Genomic DNA, 25,261 nt, shown 5'->3' on the forward strand with positions numbered 1-25,261 from the left:
ATGGTAGAGATCTCATTAGACTGGCCAAGTGCTAAGAATTTACTCCCCTCAGATAATTTGCATTAAGTTTTTGGAGTATTGTCTCAAACCAGCTGCATTTCAAAGACATACATGTTTCAGATGATGATATCTGAAGAATGGTAACCTGCCCCAAGGTAAACATAAAAACAACATATAAAGCACAGAGTAGAACCTCACTAGTTCCCACTACATCACGGAGACTCATTGTGAATGACTGAATTTTGTAAAGCACTGTTCGCTTACAAAAACATTAACAAAGCTGACTAGGATGATGAATTATCAATATTTATATTACAATAGTGCCCAAAAGCCCTGAAATCAGAGCTCCATTGTGCGAGGTGCTGCACAAACACTTCAGATAATGCACTCTGAACCGGAAGAGCATAGAATAAAATATTCTTTATAATTGTCGCAATAAAAAGGTTTAATAATTTTTTATTAGACTAAATATAATGGTCACACTTTATATAACAAGTGCATTAATAAAGTTTATAAAGGATTAATAAGTGATTAACCATTTATTAAGACATCTATTAATCAATTGTTAGAGTCCAGCAGGTCAATAGGTTGCTAATAACCATGGCTTATAATCATCAATAAATAACTTCTGCAGATTTGCTTATGACTACCTTTATGTAAACTACATATAAATGCACCCTAAATATAAAGTGTGGCCGATAATATACTAATTTAGCTGACGAAGTGAGTATTCACCAATGAAAGCTCATGCTCCAATACGTCTGTTAGTCTATAAGGTGCCACAGGACTCTTTGTCGCTAATTTAGCTAGTAACAATAGTGGGGTTTCAGTAAAAGGAGACCCCACTTTAGAATTAGTACCATTAAACTGATATGGCCAAGTATGGAGATTATCAAAGTTAAATCCTACTGTATTTCTTTTTGGCAACAAGCAATACTTTTGATGGTGGTGACAGAAAGAGTAGCTGCTATCCATTCTAGAACAAATGAAAGAAACTCTTGTTCAGGGCCAGGCCCAGACCAAATGGTGCCTCCCTCCATTTGTTAAACTTTTGAACACCTTTTTTGGTATTGCATTTGTAGCCCATTTCATGACTTTGATGCACAATTTGTATGCATCATTTATCCCTGTCCTATAAGATGTTAAATTTGCATTCTAGGATTTGTAAATCTGTATTTATTCATGCCATATCTAAGCAAATATAAATATTCGTTTCCTCTAAGCTTATAGAAACTTTTTAATTTTAAGAATAACTGAAGTGTACTAACATCAAAAAATTGAACTGTGCACCAACACTGGGTGGACCAGTATTAAATAATGTTACATTAGTTGACAGCCTTGTTAACCCTAGACCTTTAGTTCAAATGGTCGCTTTTCTCGCCTTTGCCCTCACGAACTGAAGCACAGTGCCAGAGAGAGCCAAAGACTGGCCAATGGCATTTTCAAGCAATAAAATAGCAAGCCATGTCAGTTTCTCATCAGCCATCATTGATCAAAGATATGTTTTAATGAGCTTGAGCTTTGAAAAGCTGCAGAATCCTCCGAGCTATCCACACATTCGGAAAAGTATCCTTCAATTCTGCATCATGAATTAATTAGAGAACTTGGAGTAGAGAGTGCTTCCCGTGTGGCAAAATACGATGGATGTTGTCCAATTTGACATATAGGTCTTTATCACTGATGTCCGAACAGTCCCCGTGTGTCAGCATCCGGTGAAGATCTGTACAATCGTTCCAGAGTGTTTTCCTGTCTGCTGGTAGCTCACTAAGGTCATAGAAAAACTCCAGGTCTTTTTGTGGTGCTCCAATCCTTTTTTTTTTTTGATGAATGCTTGAGCAGTGTAAATGAGTGAGTAAAAAACTCCCTCTTGAATTTTTCTTCTGAGCTTCCCATCCCCTCATCTCTGCCCTTGTAACCAAACTGTCTCTTTTTCTGGTGAATATGAGTTTCCTTGAAGACAGGCTCAACTCCTACATTTTTCACCTTTTCTTTGGCAGCAATGATGACATCTTCAAATCCGTTGTCTCTGTAGGCCACAATGAAATCAAGGCAGTTTCTCATCGACTGAGTTTGTAATGCCTTGTTTACAACATTTACAGGATATTGTGCCAAGCCACAATTGAGACCAGAAATTTGAAGTCAGTGATCTGGTTTGCTAGGCTTTGCACTTCATGTCAGATTCTAGTGTCAGCTATAATTGACTATGCCAGTTCCATCAGGGCTTTGTAAACCTTAGTCACTTGGTACCTCATTGTCCTAATGCTGTCAATGCGGCTTTCCCAGCGAATGTCACGTAGCAGTTTTACGGTCAGATTTGTAACATTGTCCGTGAGGATCTTCCACCTGATTGTTGATGCTGAAAACAGGACGTATATCCTTTGCAGTACTCTGAAGAGAGATATGGAATCTAAAGATGATGCTGCATCTGATACAACCAGCTTGAGGGAATGGCAACCACAAGGCACAAAGAAAGCTCTTGGATTCAGCACAAGGATCCTTCCTGGATGCCACTGTTTCTTCCCTTCATGTTCACCCCATTGTTGTGGCCTTGGCCATGGCAGTCCTGAAGCTTTATTTTGCTCTTATTCAAAATGTTCATAAACAGTTCTGTTAGGCCTTTTCCAGTAGAGTAGTCCACCGACCAGAAGCAAATAAAATGTTCCTTTACTATCCTCATTGTCAACAAATCTTACTGTAAATGACGTCTTTTCATTGTGACTAATGTCGGGAGTGCAGCCTATTATTACAGCGTAGTACTTTGCTTTGCCGAGCCACATCCAAGCAGCACCCCAAGCGGTCACCTGCCCCTAAAGCTGGCCTTGCTCTTGTGTTTGTTACATTAGGCATACACTTGGTGTATCTGTAGCGTATCTTATCAGTATGCCCTGCCCTACAAATTCAGTCCCTCTCCAGAAAATATACACTTTTTCTGTCCAGAACCACACTGAAAAGTCCTATAAAATTAAACAAAAATACCTGAAGATGCACAGTATCAGGGCCAGAGAGAAGAAATATATTTAAGCTCTCACTCAACAATGGACTGCTGTGTAATAATAATGGAAGACCTGTGATGGAGGAAGCTGGAGGATCTGCATTTCACATACTGTATTTCCAAAAAACAATCCGCTACAGAAATATAGAAAGATGGCGAGGCCAGAGGAGGGTATTCTAATGACAGTATTTTAGTGCAGTGAGAGTAACACGCTAGACCTTGTGCATTGTTTCATTCTTGTCAAAGTTTTCCTTTTTTCTAAATCCCCACACCATTTTTCTCCTTGTAATATTCATCATTTCAGTACCAGCCAACTCGCTGTCTAGAACATAAAAAAGAGCAAATACAGTATCAAATGGGAACGTGTATCCGACATATCGTTTGAATGTGTCACAAAATGTAGGAGAGAAAATATGCATTTGTTGCTTCCATGGTGGAATGTATCACTACATTATCACTGAGTGAAGTACAAAGTCACAGAAAGGAGGTGAGGCAAGACTATGACTTGCAATTGGAGGAGAAGGCAAAGCACTAAAAGGCATTCTGCAAAGGCGTATTTAGGGCAATCACTTTCTACATGAAGAGATTGAAAAGAAAAAAAAATTGAACTTTACTATTGTAAGCCAAAACACTGCATTTCAAGTCTGGCAAATATAACCTTATAAAATGCCTTAATGTCCAATTTAAATAGTTATAACTGCATTTTTATTGATCTATCACACACAAAAAGATCAGCTTTGCACAGGATAAAATAATTGCCCCTAAGAGGACAGTAATTTCTTTTTTTTCCTGCTTGCTGTCACTGCTAAATCCGGTTGTTTTAGGTGATAGTTGTGGCATGCAAATTTCCTAGAGTAATGAATTTAAATACCCTTAGATGGATAACATTGGGGCTAATTTTGAAGTAACTCTGAAGAGTCACACCAGCTGAGGCTCTGACTCATATTCTGTTTTTTTAAACAGAGATAACGTAACTTGCTTTATTTTGCGTGTGTATCAGCAGCCGATTTGAAAATCCTGTGGTCTATTTTTTAATATGTTAAAGCACTTTGAAATGAGTCCAGGGCTCTATTCAGAGAAAAGCCACTGACACACGAAACACATTATCTGCATAAAAATGCAAATGAACATTCCATAAGCCAAGAACATATCTATGCAAAATAAATAGCTCTTAAAACTGATACTTAACAATATTATTTTTCCTGCCATTACCATTGTACACAGAACTTTCACAGGAGACCTCTTCAAGTGCTACTAGGATGCAGCTAGCATTCTAATTTCACTGTAAATTGGACAACGATGACGCTAAGTGATGCCCAATGTGGCCGGTTTCCGAAGAAGGTCACTATAGAGATGACTTAAATTAAATCTAGATGAGAACTGCCTACAGCTACTTGTAGTTAATATGTTTAGCTCAATATATATTTTTAATGAAAACTCAATGCAGCTCCTTTTGTTTCAAACTTTCTAAGCCACAGTTTCTTCCACTGGACCAGACAGGAGCTATAGAAGTGAGGCCCACAAGCAAAACTCATGCCATCTAAAGGGGAAAAGCAAAACTATATGGTCATGTTCTATTTTTTCCATGAAGAAAATGGTGCACCAGTGTAATTATAAGTGTTACTGTATGACACATATGGTTCTCATTAAAGTAGAAGCCCTATCTGGTTCTCTAGGTCAGTGAGGATGATGTATAGGTAGACTTTTCAAGGGCTGGTAATACAATGAACTTCTAGAATCCAGAATGGACATGCAAATTAATTCCACTAGCCTCCATTTTGTTTCTTTCTTGGAGAAGTGTAGCAAAATGGTGCCACAGAGGACAACTGGGACAATGCAACACACACACACAAGTCCTGGACCGCAGTTCTAACTTCTAATATATTTCAACATAAAACAAATTCTTAGCTTGAGACATTGAAAAAAAAAGATATGGAAAACAATATTGGAGCTGGAGCATCCTTCCAGACACCCAAACTCTTACAGAATTGGGGAAAATAAACGTCCATTTTATAATTAGTTTTCTTTTCTCTGAAATAGGACAATTGCCATTTAATGATGTATGTGTTTCAAGTGGCTTATGTTCAGACTGTCTCTGTGATGCACGGCATCTCTAAAACAAACACATACACATGTATCAAAGGCAGTTTCTTTGTAATGCTTTTTTTTTAAATAGCAGAGCATGAAATGCAAACTGTCAGTGCATAAATTACTGCTGCCTTGAGGCTGCAATAACTTATGCATCCTTGTTTTCAACCCCAATATACCTCCCCTGAAATCTCTCTCTTTTTCTCTCAGATAGAGACTTAGATTTTTCCCCTTTATCTAGCTTCCTCTAGGGCAACTATTATAATGTCATTAAAATATGTGGGTTTGCCAGTTACAAGTGCAGGGGGAGGAGGCAGAGAATAGGTTAATAAATTAAAGAAAGTAATACATGCAGCAAAAACAAAAGAGGGTTTTTTGGGATATTTTAAAGAAACATCTGCAAAAATGTTGTTGCAATAATTATCCTTTCACACAGGTTATTGCTGCTTGTCTACAACCAGGCATAGACCATAATTAGATTTTATTTCTTTAATAAAACTTGATCTAATTTGAGGTTATCATTGTCAGTTCATGGACAAACACAGCTGATCGATAATGCTACTATTAAGTAATAAAGCAATCCTTGCTACCAAGCAATTACTGTCACTGATGTATTCGGATCGAAGGTTTCATCTTGCTGAGCGAAATACAATGCAGGAGGGCTGACTTTTCCTTTTCCACGCTCTCTCTTTTTTAAAGGCATCCCTATCTTGATGGTAAAAGGAATTCCAAAACCCAAACACAGGAGACTAACTTGCAATTACACGTTTCTTGGTAAGGCCAAAGAAGCCAACGAGAAACATGCTTTTGCTGCAAATTACCAGTACATTATGTTATGAAGAAGTATGTAACTTTAGCCATCCATGTCATCCTGGCTGCTGTGTCAGTGTGTAATCCAGTGTGATAAAATGCTGGCAAAATATATAAATTTAAATTAAGAGTTTTTTATACAGAAATTCTTGCTTAAACTCATCGATTTAAAGTTCTCCAGGAATCATACCCATGGATTAATATTTCATAGAGATGTGTGACCACCATGGTTTCTTTTGTATACTTTAGATTTCTAAGCAGTAACAGCAGTTGAAAGTTTAACCTAAAAGAGGAAAGACGAGTTTATGTTGTAGCTTTATTCATCATCTTAGTTTATCTATTAGAACTGTACTCTTGGGTATTAATCTCAGCACCTAAATTAAATTCAAACCACTTGGTATCTTTAGCAAATGCCTCCTACTGCCAACTCTGGATTACACCATTACTCTCAACAGTACCCAAAGGCACACAATGTAAAACCATAAGGCCACACAGAAACTGTTGTTTTGCTGAAAGGATGGCGACCACAAGTGATCTGCATGGACCAGCTGAGAAAGCCATTTGGAAAGTGTATATTATAATCACCATATTTATCTGACAATTTTAGAAGGCATTTAGAATATTCTAATATGCTTTTAAGGAAAAAAACCTCTTCAATTATTATTGTCACAGATTGTCCCTTCTGGGCAAGACTATCATTACACAACTGCAGTTGTGAAAGAAAGGTTTAAACTCTGCATCATCAGAAAAGCATTAAAATTGCCCTTGGAAGGTTTAGGTTAGGCTTTCAGCTAACCGAGAGCTAGACGGTACAAGACTAGGTCAGTGGCAAGTGTCTTTGGGACTGTTTTACATCATACATCAAGGACAGAACATAAAGGGAGTTTAATAGGTTTTTCAGTGACCAGTGGTGAAGCATTATTTACTTCATCAGGCCAAACAAAAAGAGACAGAAGTGGGCAACCTGAAAGGAGCCAAATTCAAGCAAGGCAATTTGATCGCTGCAGACAGGAAAATACGGAATAACTTTCAAACATATGCACAGGGTCTGTAAAAAAGGAGGAGCAAATCATCGCAGTCTGGATCCTCACTTGTCAAATTAGGAATGAGTCTCATTTAAATGCTCAAGAAAACTAAGTGCTAGTGCAAAAGGAAAGCCAACACAATTTGTATCTGCCCTTAGAGATTGGCAATATGATTCAGTTAAGAAGCAGAGTGTCCCTACTCCTTTAAAAACTTGGCCTGCCCAGAGGGAATCACAAGTACAATTGGGCAGATATTAGAATAGTAGTAAAAAATAGTATCAACCCTTGCTTCTCTGAGGGCCTATTAGGTTATGGACTGAGAGAGGGAAAAATGACTTGATAGCTAGCAGAATGAGCCCCACTGCATAAAACACTGAATAAACACATGCCTAGAACATAGCACAAGTATCAGTGACATTCTCACGGCTAGTATGCAAACTACGCTAGCAATCCACGGTGTACCAATATTGTCGGGTTTCAGTGTAGCAGCATTGAATGAAATATTGCTAAGGCAAAGGACATTTTAAAGATTTTGGGACATTCATTGACAACCTTCCTAAGAATCCTTAACTATCATTTGGTCTCTGTTAACCTTCACTGGCAGATACATTTTTATCCTTGCAACATGGCATTGCAATTCAGATAGCTTAACGGAAATGTACAATTCTAGTACAAGACAACCCCGTGGGGGCTAGCAAAACAGAACTGGAGTTTATATTTTCATTAGTTTCAGTTCTGGCTTCGGAACTGTACTATTCACCTCTTCTGAATTAGAAAGTATCCATTTACACATGCCCTGCTACTACACTCAGCAAGCTATAGAACGCTGAGCAGTAGCACCTCATCTTCCTAGGGATGAATCCCAACCAGCTAGAATCAGCACAGCTGCATTACCTGCGCACAGCCAAATTCTGTGGCATGTCTACTTTGAACCACACTGCCTGCAAACTCTGATGAAAATGCTGGTGTATCTTGCTCCAGGAGGTCCATCCCAGCAGATGTAGAGATGGCAAATTGCTACTTACTTTACCCTAACTCCCTGTGTAGGAAGCCTGGCTGGATACTTCTATGCCAGTGGTTCTCAACACACGGCCTGCTTGCAGCCCAATCAGCACACAGTGGCAGCCCATGTGACATCCTCAGGGCCATACAGGTAATATATATTCTGTGGATGCAGCCCACAATGGTAAATAGGTTGAGAACCACTATACTGTGCAGTTTTGGTCTGTTGGCAACATTAGCAACCAGCATACGTCAGAACTGTTTAACTCAGTGCAGGTTAACGGAGCCTGCACAGAGTGGGCCCAGGATCAGGAGAATACAAAAGTGAAATTTAGGTCACAGTTTCACTCCCCATGACTTTTCCTTGGGACATTAGTCACTGGCAAGGATCCACACAGAAAAATCTCTGTATGTGGAATAAACCAAATCAGTGATTAAGTGTTAAACATTATACAGAGCATACTCATTTTACATTCCCTGTTAGGGAACTTTTCACATTAATTGCTTTAAGGTGGTATTTATTATTCCTTTTTACCACAGTAGCATACAGTGTGATATAACTCCAGGAATGCATATTCACAGTGCTGTCAAGCTGATGAATCTGCATGAGGGAGACTTTAAAAAAGGTATAAGTGAGATTTTAAATGTCTCTTGAGAACACAGAGCTAAACCCATATTCATAGGAGGAAAATGCTTTAAAAGGTACCTTAAAATTAATGCAGTCTGAGGTGGCTTCCTCCCTTCCCTAATGAGGCTTGTATTGTCTGTATTCACATTTATTTATTTTCTATAAAACATCTGAATCATCTTTATGCTCAATAAGACAATAATTTCTGGAAAACTGGACATGGATAATTACACAGGTGAGAGAAATTAGTTTATTCAATTGTCTGAAGTTTGAAAGACCCAACTGCATCTAAAAGGACAAAGTGGTGTTGTAGCGGTATCAGTCCCAGGGAATTCGAGAGAGGAGGTGGGAGAGATAATATATTTCATTGGACCAGCTTCTGTTGGTGAGAGAGACAATAAAAGATATTACATCACCCAGCTTGTTTCTCTAAAAGGACAAAGTCACATAGAACTCACCCATTCCTGTGTGAAACAAGGAATCATTGAAATCATAGCTGTTGGATTTCTCTGTATAAATTGTACCACAAATACAATTTAATTAGTATCCTGCATGCACAGCCCGTTCAGCAATCAATTAAGAGTCCCTTCAAAGAGCCTCATTTGTTTCCCAGATAAGGGAAATGGAAAGTAAAATGTAAGGGAAGCAGCATGGTTTGGTGTTGAAAGCAGAGCTAGGAATGGGAAGAGCTGGGCTTTTATTAATGGCCCTGTCAGACTTCCAGGGTGACATTGGACTAGACATTTAAGGTTTGATCTCAATGGGAGCACTTCCACTGATTTAAAAAAGGCTAGGGGGATAGGGGACTTAATCAGTCCGTGCCTCAGTTTCTCCATCCGAAAAACAGGGATAATAGTACTTGCCTTCCTCACAGGGGTATTGTGCAGCTTAATTGATTATTTGTTGTTAGGTGCTTTGAGGTCATCAGATGGAAAGTGCATTAGGAGTGCAAAGTGTTTTTTATAATCCCCAAACCTTATGCTTCATTCATCCAGTACTGTACGCACTCCTGGATCACAGGAGATTTGAACTTCAGCTGAAGCTACAAAAGAAGGTGTCACTACCTACTTGAACTGAAAGCAATGAGAGCCTGGGGTCAGTCTATCAAATGAGAACGATCTGACTTCTTGATGTAGTTCAGACATTCCTTTTGATCTATATTTCTTGGAGGGTCCAAAAGTTTTATTGGCGCTCGTTTGGTAGAATAAACACTTGCAAATATTATGGCCATCCCAAATTCAATCCATTAAAATCACACCACAATGTATTTTCTCCAGGGCAGATCCCAGGGTGCTGGAACAATTTGTACAGTGGGGGTGCTGAGAGCCATTGAACCAAACTATAAATCCTGTATATAATGGAAACCACTTCAAGCCAGGGGGTGCAGCAGCACCTCCAACACCCTTAGTTCCAGCACCTACGGGCAGATCTTCAGCTGGTGTCAATTGTCATAGCTCCATTAAAGGAGCTCTGATGTTTAACACCAGCTGAAGATCTGCCCTGTTGTCTATCTCTATCGTATAATATACACACACAGTTATGAAGTCAGCATTTGCAAACTGTGGTATTGAGATAACTCAGTAAGTTTCCTTATTTAGGGGATCCTTGCCGTGCCACAGAACCTTGTGGTCCCACACTGATACCCTTTGGTCAGGATGAAAGTTAACCATTGATGAATGAAAGAGAGTACACAGAGAAGAGCAAACACTCAATCCATCTGCAAACTATGGTGATATAGCATGCAAGTTTAAAAGAAATCTTAAGACAACACATTTAATTCCTTCACAACCACTTAAAAATGTAGGGAACAATTAAAAAAAATCAAAATCCTTTGGGAAGTCAATTGTTAACTGGAAAGCATAGCTTCAATAAAATATACATTAATTTTTAATATGACGATAAAGCTGAACATATATGTCATTGCTGATACACATTGAGTGCCTGCTTCATACTGGGCTCAATCCTGCAAAGTGCTGGCCACTTGGGGCTCAAACAAAGCATTGAAGCATGGAAATAGTCCCACTGAAGTCAGCGGACTGCTCACATGAATAGAGTTAAGCATGTGGCTCTGTGCTTTCCTGAGCAGGGGCCAGATTGCTTAGCAACTTGCAAGACAGAGCCCTATATGCATACTGGGCCTGATCCAACTTCTGTTGTCAATAGAAAGATTCCCACTGACTACAATGGGTATTGGAGGGGGGTCCATTCAACACAGGAAGAGAATCAGAATTTATCAGCCTACATTTGATTCCTTTTTAATAGCATCAAGCCTCAAACTTTGATATGTGAAATGAAGTAGCTACAGTCGGATACTAGTTTGCATCAATTCACTTTCTTCCTATTGGCTCTACGGCACTTTGTGTGTGTGCTTATTGGTTGTTCGTAACTCTGAAATATTCATAACTCTGAACAAAAGGTTATGGTGGTTCTTTCAAAAGTTTACAACTGAACATTGATGTAATACAGCTTTGAAACTTTACTATGCAGTAGGAAAATGTTGCTTTTAACCATCTTAATTTAAATCAAATAAGCACAGAAAGTTTCCTTACCTTGTCAAATCTTTTTTTTTAAACTTTCCCTTTATTTTTTAGTTGTTTATGTTTAAGACAGTACTGTACTTGCTTTTTTTATTTGTCTCTGCCGCTGCCTGATTACATACTTCCATTTCCAAATGAGGTGTGTGCTTGACTGGTCAGTTCATAACTCTGGTGTTCATAACTCGGAGGGTTGTGTGTGTGGTTATGTGCATGTGTGAAATTCACGTTTCACAGGGACCTCAAATTATTTCTGCAGTGGTTACCATCAGCAGATTACGATATTTAGTAAAATATCTACCTAATATTAATGATGTGGAACTATGTAGAACTTTGTTGTATTAAAGCTCAAATTATCGCTTTGTCAGACTTCTATGGGATACCACTGTACAGGTGAACTGAATAAGCACTTCCTGAGTCCTATTCAACATAAAAGTCCATTATGGCCTCACATACATGCACCAGTAGGGAAAGCACTTCCCCCCACCCTCCAGTCTGCATATTAGAGGTTCAGCTTGTTGTCAAGATATGATTCATTTTGAGTACCACTTTTTTTTCACTTTCGGGAATGTTTGACATTGGAAACACACAGTTCTGAATTTTCAGAGGGACCATTTAAAACAAAAGTGCCATAATCACTCCCAGAGAAGGAAAAGGGCAGGGGTTTACCACAGAGGCATTTCAGATTGTCTTAAATGGGTTTAATCTGAGTTTAGATTTCTCCTGGAAATGCGAGAGTTTGTTATTTTGAACCCTGCTGAAACACATATAAAATCAACAAAGAACAAAGAGTCCTTTACTTAAATTATTTATATACACACACACAATATCAAAATTAGATGTGCTATACCTTATTCAGTGAGACTAGATAAAACATGCATATTCATAAAGCGATAAATATTTAAGGGGCATGTACTTAAACGAGAATCAGATTATAAAAGCACAATGACTCTCTGACTTTAGAATTATATCATGAGCCTACAGTGCCAGAGCTATTTTCTTCTGCTTACCATATACTACGTCCAGGATGCCAGTTTATGCTCCCTAGAGCTTGCTTTAGGGCTGCTGAGTGGTGCATATAGTGGTTTTGGGTTGTGTTAACTGGTCTTTTTCCCTACTTGTGATCTGTACCCCAGCATATTTTGTCAAACTCATTTTCCAAAACTCAGAGTTCACGTTAATTTGGAAAGGAGAAAACCCAAACACCTAGGGCCAGATTGTGATGCTCTTATTCATGACAGGAGCTGGGTTAATTTTTTTCTTCAAAACTTTTTTTGTTGGGCCAAAAATGCAGGTCTGGGTCAGCAAAAACATTTTGAGAATTCATGGCAATTTTGTCAAATTGCTTTAGAAGAAATTAAAAAAAAAATCAAAATGTTTTCTTTTGACTATTTCAAAATGAAATCTTTTGGGTTTTTTATTCAAAACAACTTTTTGTTTAAAAATGTCCGATTTCATTTTTAAAAAGTTATAAAAGGCTGAAAATTGAGATATTTCATTTTGAGTTGAACGAAAAATTTAGTTTGATCTGAAACTTTTAATTTATTAAGTTTTTGGTTTTCTGAACATGCCAAAAGAGTCTTGTTTTGGATTGTCCTGAAATGAATTTTTTCCCTGATTTTTTGGGGGACTGACAGAATACCAAAAAATCCATTATTCTCAGCACTCTGCTCATGACTTCAGTGGGACCACTCATATGTTGAATGGGACCTATCACAATCTGTCCCTTAGCTGTGCAGGGGAGAGTGAAAGTTATTATCTTATTGCAGACTAGGATCTGCAACAGCAATATTGGGCTCTGTTACGCCCACATCCCTGCTCTGGCTCCCTGCTCTTCTTCACGAATAGGCTGGAGCACTTGCTCATGCACAGGAGCTCCATGAGGGTGCAGATCTGTTGTGCATTTGCAGTTGTTTTACCCTTTGCTGGAAAATGTCACTGGCAGCAGTGCATGATCAAATTGCCTCAGGGGATTCACGGGGACTTTACCTGGGCATCTCACCACCAAACCGAGCACAGCATGTTTATCTAAAATGTGCAGAGACACACAACACCGCAATGCTCTACAGAACACCAGGGAACTCTGGATGCTCTTGGGCTTTAACTGCACCTTTCCGTGCCAATATGACACATCCCTTGCTGAGTGACTGTCAAAGTTGTTCTGTCCCTTTCGTTAAGGGTTTGGTTCACTTGTTTGGCTGATCCTAGAGAAAAAGTTTGAAGTGACTACCAGGGGTTAGCTAATCAAACAGCAGCTAATGTAAAGCACCAGGAGAAAACTGCTTAAGGTTCTCAAGTCTATCCTCACTGTAGCCAACATAAAGTCCAGCTGGGGGACCCACTGTTTGTCCGGGACAACATCAGAAGAGCTTTCCCAGGAACCCGAGTGCCAAAGAGACTTAGATTATCTCATATTGAGATTATTACCTAAGGCACACAAGCAGGAAAGACAAAACTATCCTGTGGCCTATGAAACAGAATAGGTCAGCTTAGGGCAAGATTCTGGCAGACTCACTGAGCAGTACCTTCCTCTGTGCACAGTCCTGTTGAAGTCATTAGGACTACTCAGCATGAACAAGGGTATCAGCATCTGCCTCTTAGTTAGGTGAAATTGCCTGTGCTGTATCCTAAAATTGCTTGAAACCAAACAACGCTTTCCCTAGACATTGCAGGCAAATGCAAGGCATTGTAATATTCCATCAGGCAGAAACTGATCATTTTCTTATTACACTTAACTACATGGAATGTGACTTTTCTTTTAATGCTAATTAATAGATTTCAGACCACAGGATTTACACTGTGTTATGTATTGTAGTAAAGTGCGAAAACAATCATTTCAATTTCTTACATACAATTACGCTCTTTATCAGACAGTAAGCATCAAAACATAATTCCAGGAAAAAACATGTAAGAGGGGCAAAATTGCAAGTTGCAGTTTGCTGAATTGCCAACTTCAAAGGTCTTGAAACTTTAGATATGAGGAGGTCTGGCTCTCCAAGCCATCCTGACATCTGATTCTATGGATCATCTACACAGAGGTCTAACCTCTGCTCACAACAGCCTGAGCCTCATTATCCCACCAAGATTTCGTCTTTTTTCCGCTCTGTGCAAGTGAAAGGAGAAAACGAGATGGCCCTCAGAATGGCTCTCTAAATGCTAGAGATATGTAATGTCCTAATGTCATGCACAGTATTCTGGGCTGGTATCCAAAATACTCCAACAGTAGAGCCATGAACCTCAAAAAGAATCAGACAAAGTTAGCAGTAATTCTTTCCTGTTATAGAGCCCTAGATATTTTATAGTTTTTCAGGCATATGGTGTATGTTCCATTGTTCTTTTCCACAAACTGATAATTACCAGAAGAAATGTAAAGAATCTTAATCCATTAGGAATCTTGAAAGTGTAAGCAAAACAGATTGCATCAACCCTTACACATATAAGCAAAGTGACAAGAATGAAAGAAGACTTGAATATATTTGCAGCCTATAAGGAGTGACATTTTTTAAATGAAAAAAGAGTCCTGTGATTAATAGAGAGAAAATTATATTTGGCTCTAGCCAGTGTTGTGATTCCCACATTTCCTCATGTAATGCATTCAGCCCAATATTTTGGTTGGAGGAATAACATTCAAGGCATTGAGGAAAGACCACTCTGATGAAACAAACAGTAGAGTTGTTGTCTGACACCTGGAAATTCACCAGTTCCTGCAACTGTTGTGAATTCCGTTGACAATTCAAACACTGCAATTAGTTTTCTTTGATGTAAGACAGAGAATGCAAATGGCCTTACATGGAAAAAGGTTATATGGTAGCTTGTAGTCATCCACCGAGTTTAAGAAATTAGTTGTTTAGCAGCAGGGAAAATTCCCTGCCCCTGTAGCATGCTAGTGTGCAGGATTTAGTGATTCTGTTTTGGATTACTTCTTCCACTTGTTTTATGCAGAAACTCATAAACCTTTCACATCCCCTCTCAGAACCATCATATTCTCTTTTCTTCTTGACGTTACTGGTATTTGAATCCAGGTTTTCTGAGGTGAAAGGCCAGTGTGTTAGTTCCCTGTGTTACCCACTGTCTGGTGGTTTGAGCTGGTTGGGAATTTTTTTGTTAAAATGCTTTTTTTGGTTGGAAAATGTGATTCATTGAAACCAAACCATTTCGTGGAAAGGGTCAGTTTCAACCAATTTCTTGACTTAAAATATTTTTTTTAAAAAGTTTTGAAATTGTCCAAATGTTTTGTTCTGACATTTTCAAAATGAAAAATTCCAGTTTTCCAGCTCAAAACAATTTGTTTGTAAATGTAAGCTGATTATAGTTACAATCTTTTTAAAGGTTTGACATTTAAAGAAAACATTTCAAAATTATTGAAACAAACCCCCAAGCTTACTATCTTTTTCATTGGATTTTTCAGTTTGTGGACATTCGAGATTTTACTTTTTATGCCATTTCAGAATGGGAAAAAAATTAATCTCAAAATCTATTGCTTGCCCAGCTATATTGGGGAGGTATGTGTATATATAAAGGTTTGGGTTTTTTGTTTTTAAGTGAGTTTAGAGGCTGTGAATTCTCACCAGAAAGATGAAGGGCACTACCTATATCTAGGAACAGTCGTCAATATATGTATCATAGCCATGGTCCCGCAAGTTAATGGCAAAATTGTATTTCTGCTGGAGCATGGTAGTCTCAGGTGTCACATTCTCTGTCCTAATGGTACAAGGTTAGCAGTGGTATTGCTATGATAGGCATATCTGACTAATACTGGTCTTCACCCTGGGGAGTGACTATGATCATTCTCATTGTCCAGATCATAGGAATTTTGATGAGACCTTATGATAGCTGATCACTGAGCTGTACCATTCTAAGTATGTGAGCGAGATGGCAGCTACCCATGTCCTGCTACCCATGTGTGCATTTTCCTTCAGAGGCATGTGAAGAGGAGACAGGACAGAGTCACCAATGATCTGTTAACATCCTGCTTTTCGGTGGTGCTGTTTTGTGCCTGACCTGAAGCATGAGTGTGGAAGTGCAAAACCTTTCCTCTGCTCTGTAGTAATAGCATGTGCATATCTGCTTTCCTACACAACATATTGCACAAGTGTCTCTGCTGACACCTGCTCCCAACACCTGCCACAATGACTTCATCTAAGCCGATCCTCATTGTGATGTTCCTACAGATAAGCTCATTTTGAATCTACTAGCATTTGGCCACCTTATTGTTGAATACTGGCTCTTCACATCTTGGGCACTGTTGGCTATGTTGTTGTGTGCACATAGCCAGTTATCTACAGTTTGTTATGGTAGCAATGTGCATGCTTTCCAGTATGAAGACGTTTGTGTATGGCCAATTAAGTGTGATCTGCAATGAGCCTGCTTCTTGCAGCCCTCTCCCTTTAGCAGTCCTCAATTCTGCTCCTCCAAGAACACCTACTGCAAAAGTGACTTGTCCTTTGACAGTGAATATGGACTATAGATAACAAGCCTCACTGGGTAAATGCAGTAATATGCAGAAGAACTATTCTTGGCCGTCTGCAGATGTAATGAATCAGGCCTCAAGCCATCAAAGGAGTCCAAGGCCAAATCAAGAAAATCCATGGCCCTAGACACAACTTACATGGGGCCCTCATAGCTCCACCTCTATGCTGTGGTCTTTCTCCAGGCACGGCCCCACCCACCTTAAAGACGACAGCGGGTTTCAGAGTTAAGATAAACAAGACAAATCACATCTCTTGGAGCTACTGTTTCAGGCTGTCTGCAGACTCAGGCATCACTTACACTCAGTTCACATTTTGAAGCTTTTCTTTGCATCATTGAAGGTTAACTACATAATTATTTTTTTAAATGAAAGCTGAGATTCTGATCTCATGTGATTCCAGGAGCTGTGGCCCTAGGCACAGGACTATAATGCCTGTGCCTTTATCCAGCCATGATCAAATCCACTCCCAACCTTTTAAAAATGCATGAGACAACAGCTATTGAGTAGCTTGTTTACCAAGACATTCCATCCACAGATACCTAATTAAATTACTAACTTCAGAAACTGGACCTTAAACAGCAAATGGGTGAAATTCAGATTCAGTCTAAATGGGTGCAAATCCGCTGAGTCTGACCAGATATTTTATTAACATTCCGGCACCTCAATCAAGGTTGCAGCCCCATTGTGCTACAAGGCACTATACAAACAAAGGAAGACAGCGTCCCTGCCCCAAAGAGCTTACATTCGAAGCTGACCAGTGTCCTCCAAAGAAGGGAGCAAGGGATACACCCATATGTACGTAGGTTATTCCGTATGACTTGATTCTCAGTGAGCTGCATGATATAAATAAATACGTTTGTGCCAAAAAAGGTTATGGTAATTTTTGAGTGCACCATCTCTGTGTTAAAAATATACTTTTGCATAGTTAAGTGTCAAATCTGGTGAGATCTTAGGTCAAAAATGCATGTGTCATTTGGAGGCTTTTAGAGAGCAAACCAACTATATAAAAAAGTGATTCTGACACAAAACATAAAATGAAACATTAGTTAAGAAGCATATTAAAAATTCAGATTAAACAAATGCTTCAGTAATACAATCCACAACACTAGCTGTATAATTAAACAAAAGAGACATGTAGCTCTCACATGAAATTAAGGAGAATCTAAAATGCAAAGGCCTGAATCTTCTTTCACTTACGTTAGTTTTACATCAGTGTAAGCCTAACTGACTTCAATGGAATAACTACTGATTTATGCCAGCGTAACTGAGAGGAGAAGCAGGCCCTAAGACTGGAAACAAACATGATGCTTAGAATGAAAAATAATCCTCAGCATGAAATATATAAAGGTGGCTTTCTCAGTGCATGCTATCCGAGTTCAGAATGGCTTTCTGCCTGTAACCCTGTCATCATTTCATCCTGACATGATCTTAATTAGCCTTAGTTCTACTGCAGAGAAGCCTACTGAGGCATTTAGCACCAGCTAATTAATCAGATATTTTGTGTGCAATATAAAAGCAGGACAGCAACTGACAGTGTCGATTCATTGATTTGAGTTAATCCAAACAGAAATTAACCCTGCCTATTCCCGTTTGAAGGAAATGAGGTACGTGGCATAGAATGAATATTCTGACACATTTCCTTTACTATCCATTGCTGATTGTCTTTTTTTTCCTTATCAGATTTTTCCTAATGTACCATGACTTCCCATAAAGCATAATTTTTTTCATCTGTTACTTGGAGAAGACCATGTGAGTTTAAATGTCACTCATATTTAAGGGTTTTACTGCAGTATAAGTCAAACCACTAACAATATCAATCCTGAGACAGATTTTAATGTTTTCATTTTTGCTGCAGGATTTCAGGCGCCTTGTATTTTCTTAGATTTTGTTATCTGATTTAGCAGCATAGCTCCCACTTTTGAGAAATGGCATCAGATTTTGCACCTATTATGTAAATATTTGTGGGTGCAATTTATAGCACTTAGTCGCCTCAGAAAATAAACAAGGTAATTAGGTGTCTAAATGCTATGAAATGCACACACAATTACTTGCAGAATTAGAAGCATTATTGTCTGTCTGTTTTATTGTATTTCTCAACTTTACTCTGTTTGGGATGCATCTTTGTTCTCTGCATCACAAGAGACATGAAATCATGATGTCATATCTATTGATGTCAAAGGGTTAACCATATGATTATACTGTGTGGTGAAGAAGAAAAAAAATATCACTGTTTAAGGAAAACAGTTTCATAGGAAAGCTGACTCTTATAGGCTTAGCTTGAAGTAGTTCAGCAAATGACATAAAACCACAGGTAGGCTTCTTCAGTTTTGTCTGACATCTGTAATATGCTACAGTATTTATTAATAGTAAATGCAGAGCTTAATAGCTAGCAGTGTCTTGCTTCAGCAGAATACAGTAAAACTACCTGCAAGAACAATTTGCTCAGTAACTAATGTTAAACATAGGAAGGAGTAGCTTAATGTATTGTGATTTCTTGCAGATAGTCCAATTCTAAGAACAAGCCAGTAAGATAATAACCTTTATAGAGAGGAGGTATTTAAATGATAATTTATTTCAGGAACTGACAGCAAATTGCTCAACATTTTCTCTCCGTAGTATTTATGTCCTAAAGCAGTTGACTATCTATGGTATAAATTATGAAAAAGACAGCTCCAGTGTTTTCATTTTCAATGGAATCTCAGTACAGGCATATGTAAGTCTTTTATTCACTCTACGGTGCAAGCAGCCATTCACCATTACTATTGTTCGGGCTCTTGAGATGCTCTCTTATTTGAAGACCCATCACAATAGATTAGGCAGGCTTCTGAAACGGCCAAATATTTCAGGTGCTGTCAGCTAGGATTACTGCTCATCAGACGATGGGATTTAATGTCAACTTCTCATTGGATAATGCCCTGCTTCTAATTTACTCTTAAAAAAATACAGTAATTTTAACGTCAATAACAATGATACAAACACCGAACTTGTTTTCACTAGACTAAACACACAGGATCAAAGTGTTTTGGTTCCTGTTTTAACATGAAGTTAATAATTTATCTAACAAGGGTGGCTGAGGACATACGTCATGGAAGGCAAAGAAAGAACAATCCCAGCCTTTGGTCTCGCCACACGTCAGAACCAACCAAAACCTTTCCCCAGGCTCAGATTCAGTGAAAGAAGGATTTCTCTTTGCCTACTCTGCCATCCCTGCTATCCTCCAATAAGTACTGACATCTTTTCCATCCATACAAGCTAACCAAAGACACAGAGTCTTCCTTCATCTTGGAAGAGCACCCCCGATACTCCAGTAACTCCCGTAGGCTCTTCACTGGCCCTTTGCAGTCCTTGAATTCAAATTTCCCACATGGTTTCATGTACGTACCACCAAGGTACATGAAATATGAAATCCACGCTAGCCGGGACTGCTGGGCTCATAATGGGATCGTCAAAAACAACTGTAAGGATCTATTAAGATGATATGAATAAAGAAGCAGAGAGCTGGGTCCAACATAACAACTGTAGGGGGAGAGAGCATAACAGAGCTAGACCCAGACTCTTAGGCTTCATTTTCACTAGGAAAAAGGTGTGTTTTTAACATGTTTAAAATCTCTGCAAAGACAGGGTAAGTTGTAGTTTTAATGTGTGTTTGATGGTCAAGGTAAACCTCAGAACCTCCCCTACAGTTTACCATGACCAACCAACTCATGTTAAAACAACAATTTGCCTTCTATTCACTAGAATTTTACACATTAACTAACATGTTAAAATACACCCTTTTCCCAGTATAGCAATAGCCCTAGAGTTTAGAAAAGTGTTAGAGAAGGCTCCACACATGTGAATGATTTTCCAAACTAAATCGAACCCCCACACCTTTTGACTTTCAATCATTGCTAATCATGAACTTGGAGCAATAATGCGTTTCTTTTTCTGAGTAAAACATGTTCATCTGAATTCTTTCAGGTCACTTTACTCTAGAAAATATTAAATACCATTTTGTAATGATCATTTGTTGATATTGTTCATTTGGTTCCTAGATAAAAGACATTATGGTCACCTTAGAGTTCAAGTAAAAATACACATGGTAATTTCATATACTGAATTAAATCAGAGACGTAGAAGTTTGTGCAGTGGGTCTCAAAAGGTTCAAAACGACCAGCATTCTCAACTGCAGAGAATTCTTAAATTCTCCATGTATTTCTACTTGATCTCACAGATTAGTAGTACATTTCAACTTTACCATGATCTATGCTTCCCAAAATCTATCAGCGCTCTTATGTCTCTCTGCACGACTAGTCCCATGTTTTTAAAATGTTAGTCTACACAAAATGTCTGCCCAACCTTTAGCTGCACCAAACATCATGAAAACTTTGCACAAATCCATGTAGTAATAACAGGTCAAATGTGGCCTCCTGGGACTTGACCTTTGTCACTCTGCTGTACACCAAGCCCCTCAGAGCTTCATGGCAATGATGGAACCCAGATCCTTTTGCTCCAAAAGTGACATCCCCTACTATTTAAACTAAAGGAGAATCTTCATGAGACATGTAGGGCGTAGGGCCCACAGTTACCTGTTTTGAATCGATGCAAAGGAGGGCAGTGGTACACATACACATTACTAGTTCATTACAATAAAATGTTACACAGGAATTCCCATTCTGAATCAGACCCGTGGCTCATTTAATTCAGTATCTTGTCAATGGCCAGCATCAGATATTTCAGAGAAACCCCTACAACAGATAGATCTGGGATAATCTGCTCTCACCCCACCCTGAAAAATCTCATCCTAATTCATAAAAGTTAAAGGTTGATTTAAGACCTTAAGCATGAGGTTTAATATCCCTTCCATTTTATTTTTAGTATTAGCTATCGTAACTCCAGATATTCTTGTTATCCATATACATGTCCAGTCTCTCGCTGACACTCTATGCTACACATCTGTGTAGTACTTTTCATCCCAGAGACCTCAAAACATTTCATAAATTATATGCTTACCACAGCACTGAAGTGCAGCCCCCTCTGGGGTGCAGTGTGGCAGCCAAGTGGGAAAACATGCATTACTTTTGTCCAATTTCAGGGCACAAACACATAGTTATGAAAAGCACTATGGGATCTTCAAGGCCAGTGCATAATAGGTCTTGTGTAACAATAAACTGCCCGGTGTTTACCTTCTCTACATTGGAAGGCGTCACCCTACCAGAATTTAAACCTTTGGTTCCAGGGAACATAGGTGTTCCAAAACTAATGCTTACAGCATTTAGTTATTCCTCCTGCAAACATATTTGAACCTTTTGTTTTCTAGGACAATCAATCAGAAAGAACGACTTGTGTTCAAAAGCAACCATGGATGCATTGCCTGACATTGGTTACATTAATATTTCCAGCAAGTTAGATAATAGAAAGCCTCCTAAAAGGATGTTCTTACCTCTTTCTGTATCGTAGAGGTATACAAACTTTTCCCATTTGTAATGAGTCAGAAGGCTCAGGATGGCTCCTTTTAACGCTGGCCGCATCTGAATGACAAACTGCACATCTGCATCTGTTGGGAAGCTGGGTGTGACAAAGGACGTGTGCAGAGCTCCACAAAATGATGTCAGTGTGTTCATGGACATCTGGTCATAGAATCCAAAGATGGCATAAACTCCTCTAGAAAACTGTGAACAAACTAACAAACAAAAGACAGAACTGTTACAATCTGAAACCACCATGAAGCAGTGTTATATAATTAATGGGAGGGGTCAGTGGGGAAAAGGAAAATTGCAGTTCTGGTTGCGAAGTGTTCAGTGTCAGCCCAAGGAAAGTAACAAGTTCCAGAGTAGAAAGCCCCCTGCTCTGAGCTCACCTGTCTTCAGCCCCTAATGTTTAATGCAGAGATTGTCAACTCAAACATCCCAGCTAATCTCAGCCTCCAGGGACTATCCTGGAGAGAGGAGGAGGTCTCAAGATAGGCAAGCCCTTTATCTCTGAGCTACACTACATCCTTGGCAGCTGTATTTCTATTTCCCAACATTATATCATACATATGAAATAAATCCTCTAAAGGGCAGAGGTTTTTTAAAATTATTTTTATGTTGGCAAAATTAACCAATGACAAAACAGTTACGAGACTTTTAACCATGTCTTTCAACCAGCGGAGCTGGGCAATAAATCCAGTACATCTTACGCCCCTTGTATTTCCTTGGCTCACAGTTATGAAGTTCATTCTAAGTAAAAACAAAATTTCAGCACCAGTCCCACACCCACTTGTGAGCTGCTGAGCTCTTTCATCTCCTACCAGAGTTGATGGGAGTCGGGGTGGCTCAGCACCTCATAGAAGTGAACTCTTTATGTTCCTAATCTATGTTACCAGCACAGTTAGTAGCATCCAGATGGCAATGAATGAATGTGGCCGCTCTGAGAAAGTAACAAAATAAAGGAGTATATTGATTAGATATTAGTATTCATTCATACTAATGAATACTATACTCTGGCTATAGAGTTTCATTTCAGCAGAAGTAGCTAATGACCGTGGGACAGAGATTTTTTACTCAATTATCTTTTAACCAGTATCTTCAGGGGGAAGCCAGATACCCCAACAACAGCCACCATCCCACAACTAAGGGGAGCCAATTGGCACATGCTATTTATCCTTTTGGAAACCCAGTAATCCCTCCTTGCTACGGGCATAAAACTCCAGTTTCACACCCCACAGGGTCATGAGACATCAGACCTTCAACAAGTTACTGGTGCAGGAAGCCTGGGTCTAAGGGAGGTGTAATTCTTTTCGGGTGGTCGTGGCAAGTCACATTAAGGAACAAAGGGCACATTTCCTTTGGCAAGGATTTAGCAATAAAAAGTGGCTGTTTGAATGGGAAGATGGATTAGCGGGGGCAGGGGAGGTTATCATCTGAATAGCCATAGCTTAGGCAGCAACACTGCCGTCCCCTGCACGCTGCCCCATGCCACACACTGAACGAAGCTCTCATATTAGCGCTGGACCATTCCCCATGTCCAATGGAAGCTGGTGATCTCTGAAACCAGGCAGATGAGACAAAAATATTTCAGCCACCCCTAATCATCACTCTTGCCTAGTAGCCATACATTTTACCTAGCAAGATGCAAGAGAAATGAATTACATATAAAAGAAGCCAGGTCTTCCACATGAAGATATATTGCTTTCCAAAGTACTACACTGAAACATTCATTTCTACCTCAAATGCTAACATTCAGAATCATTAAAGCCTGTTTATCATAAAAAGGACTCTCCAATACCAGGTCATTGACAAGGCATCATAGATAACACCTTGAATAGTTACTCAGCTGTGAGCGTTTGATTTTCTTCCAGGAGACCCAGATGCAAAAATATAAGTGCCATTAAAGAATCCTTCTAAGAGCTTAACCATTGTAAATGGATGTGAGCAAAAGTGGATACCAACAGCAAATAATAGCAGCTGCTTTTAGAGAGAAAAGAGGAAGGAATAAATAAAGCACCGACTTTAAAGAAAAAGTTTACAAAAAGTCTCCAAAGCAGTAAAAAGGAAAAGATACAAAGGCAACCACAGTACAACCAGAATTTATTCCTATGGGTATTATGACACAGGAATTAACAGATTGCCTAAAATGCACTTTTGTTAAACTATGTACCAGCAGAAAATAAAAACAAAAAGTCTGCTATACTAATGATCCGCTGAAGAAACAAATAAAACAAACTGTGTTACAGACAAAATAGAAGTGTATCAAAAAGAAGGGAAAAAATAAAGGCTCTATCTGAAATTATGACAGTATCAGGATCATTTTAACAGCTTAAGATCTGTCAACTCTATAAGAAAATTTACTGAGTTAGGACATGATCCTGTGAGATGATGAGTGCCCTCACCTTCCACTGACTGAGAACCTTGGAGACTAATCCTTAATACATTCTCATGGATCATGTACTGTAGAGAATATTTAAGCGAATACATTTGTGCTAAATGCCCTGTTCTTTTACGTGTTCTCCTGGTCAGGGAAGCAAGAAGTGTGCTGTTGAAATCTGAGAACTATTAGGTCCCCACCGTCCCTTTCTGTCTTCTCTCTGCTCTGGGGATGGCCCAACAAAATGAAAACAACCATAGACATACAATCCCTGTAGCAATATGCTATCATCCCACAATGTGAATGCACTGCTACAGCCCTCTACTGGCTAAAATATCAGACCTGGTCATATATGCGTCATCATGTAGTCCTTTTATGGCTTCAGCCTACAGATGACATAAACCTTAAACCAACTCCACAGGTGTGATTCTTGCTGAGATTACTACTGCTAAATGAATAATGTTGAACTGGGCTGTACCCAACATATGTTTTCCCATTGTCATCCCAACACAGATTTACCATCATCAGACTTCCTGATGCCATGGCAATCAGTCCAGGGCTAGAACCTAGTCAGGTAAACACTTTAAGTGCTACATTGATGTACAAATTTTGATTCTGAAAGGGTTTCAGCAGAAATTATTACATATGCCCAAAGAACTACAGAAACACATTTTCCATAGATTTATGTGGTATCAAAGACAGCTGTCTGACTTAGGGTACCAGTTCTTATTTTTGATCAGAATGAATGCTTGCAAGAAAACTGGCTTTACGTTACCAAGCTGCTAAATACTAAACCAACAGAAACAAATTTTAAAAATATCCTGTTTTTCCCCTTCATAGTGGAGTAACATTTAAGTTCCTGATCTTGAAAGTCCAATGCCTTAG

The 25,261-nt window shown here is 39.0% G+C and overlaps 1 protein-coding gene across 5 annotated transcripts in view; it reads right to left on the reverse strand.

Annotated features, from left to right (window-relative positions):
• The window catches only part of GRIA3 (glutamate ionotropic receptor AMPA type subunit 3), a 212,130-nt gene that overhangs the window by 147,177 nt on the left and 39,692 nt on the right, over window positions 1-25,261 (reverse strand). For 4 of the 5 annotated variants that reach the window (XR_005584420.1, XM_039487320.1, XM_039487321.1 and 1 more), the window contains one exon: window positions 21,972-22,211. Coding sequence is in view for 4 of the 5 variants with exons in the window: in XM_039487320.1 (XP_039343254.1) it covers window positions 21,972-22,211 (240 nt within the window). In the remaining variant the exon portion in view is untranslated. Of the gene's footprint in view, window positions 1-21,971; window positions 22,212-22,820; window positions 22,906-25,261 lie in introns of those variants that run through there. The other variant, XM_039487318.1, reaches the window with a different exon arrangement.

The sequence above is a fragment of the Mauremys reevesii genome, linkage group 9 (genome assembly GCF_016161935.1).
Source record: "Mauremys reevesii isolate NIE-2019 linkage group 9, ASM1616193v1, whole genome shotgun sequence".
In the NCBI taxonomy this organism is placed as follows: domain Eukaryota; kingdom Metazoa; phylum Chordata; order Testudines; family Geoemydidae; genus Mauremys; species Mauremys reevesii.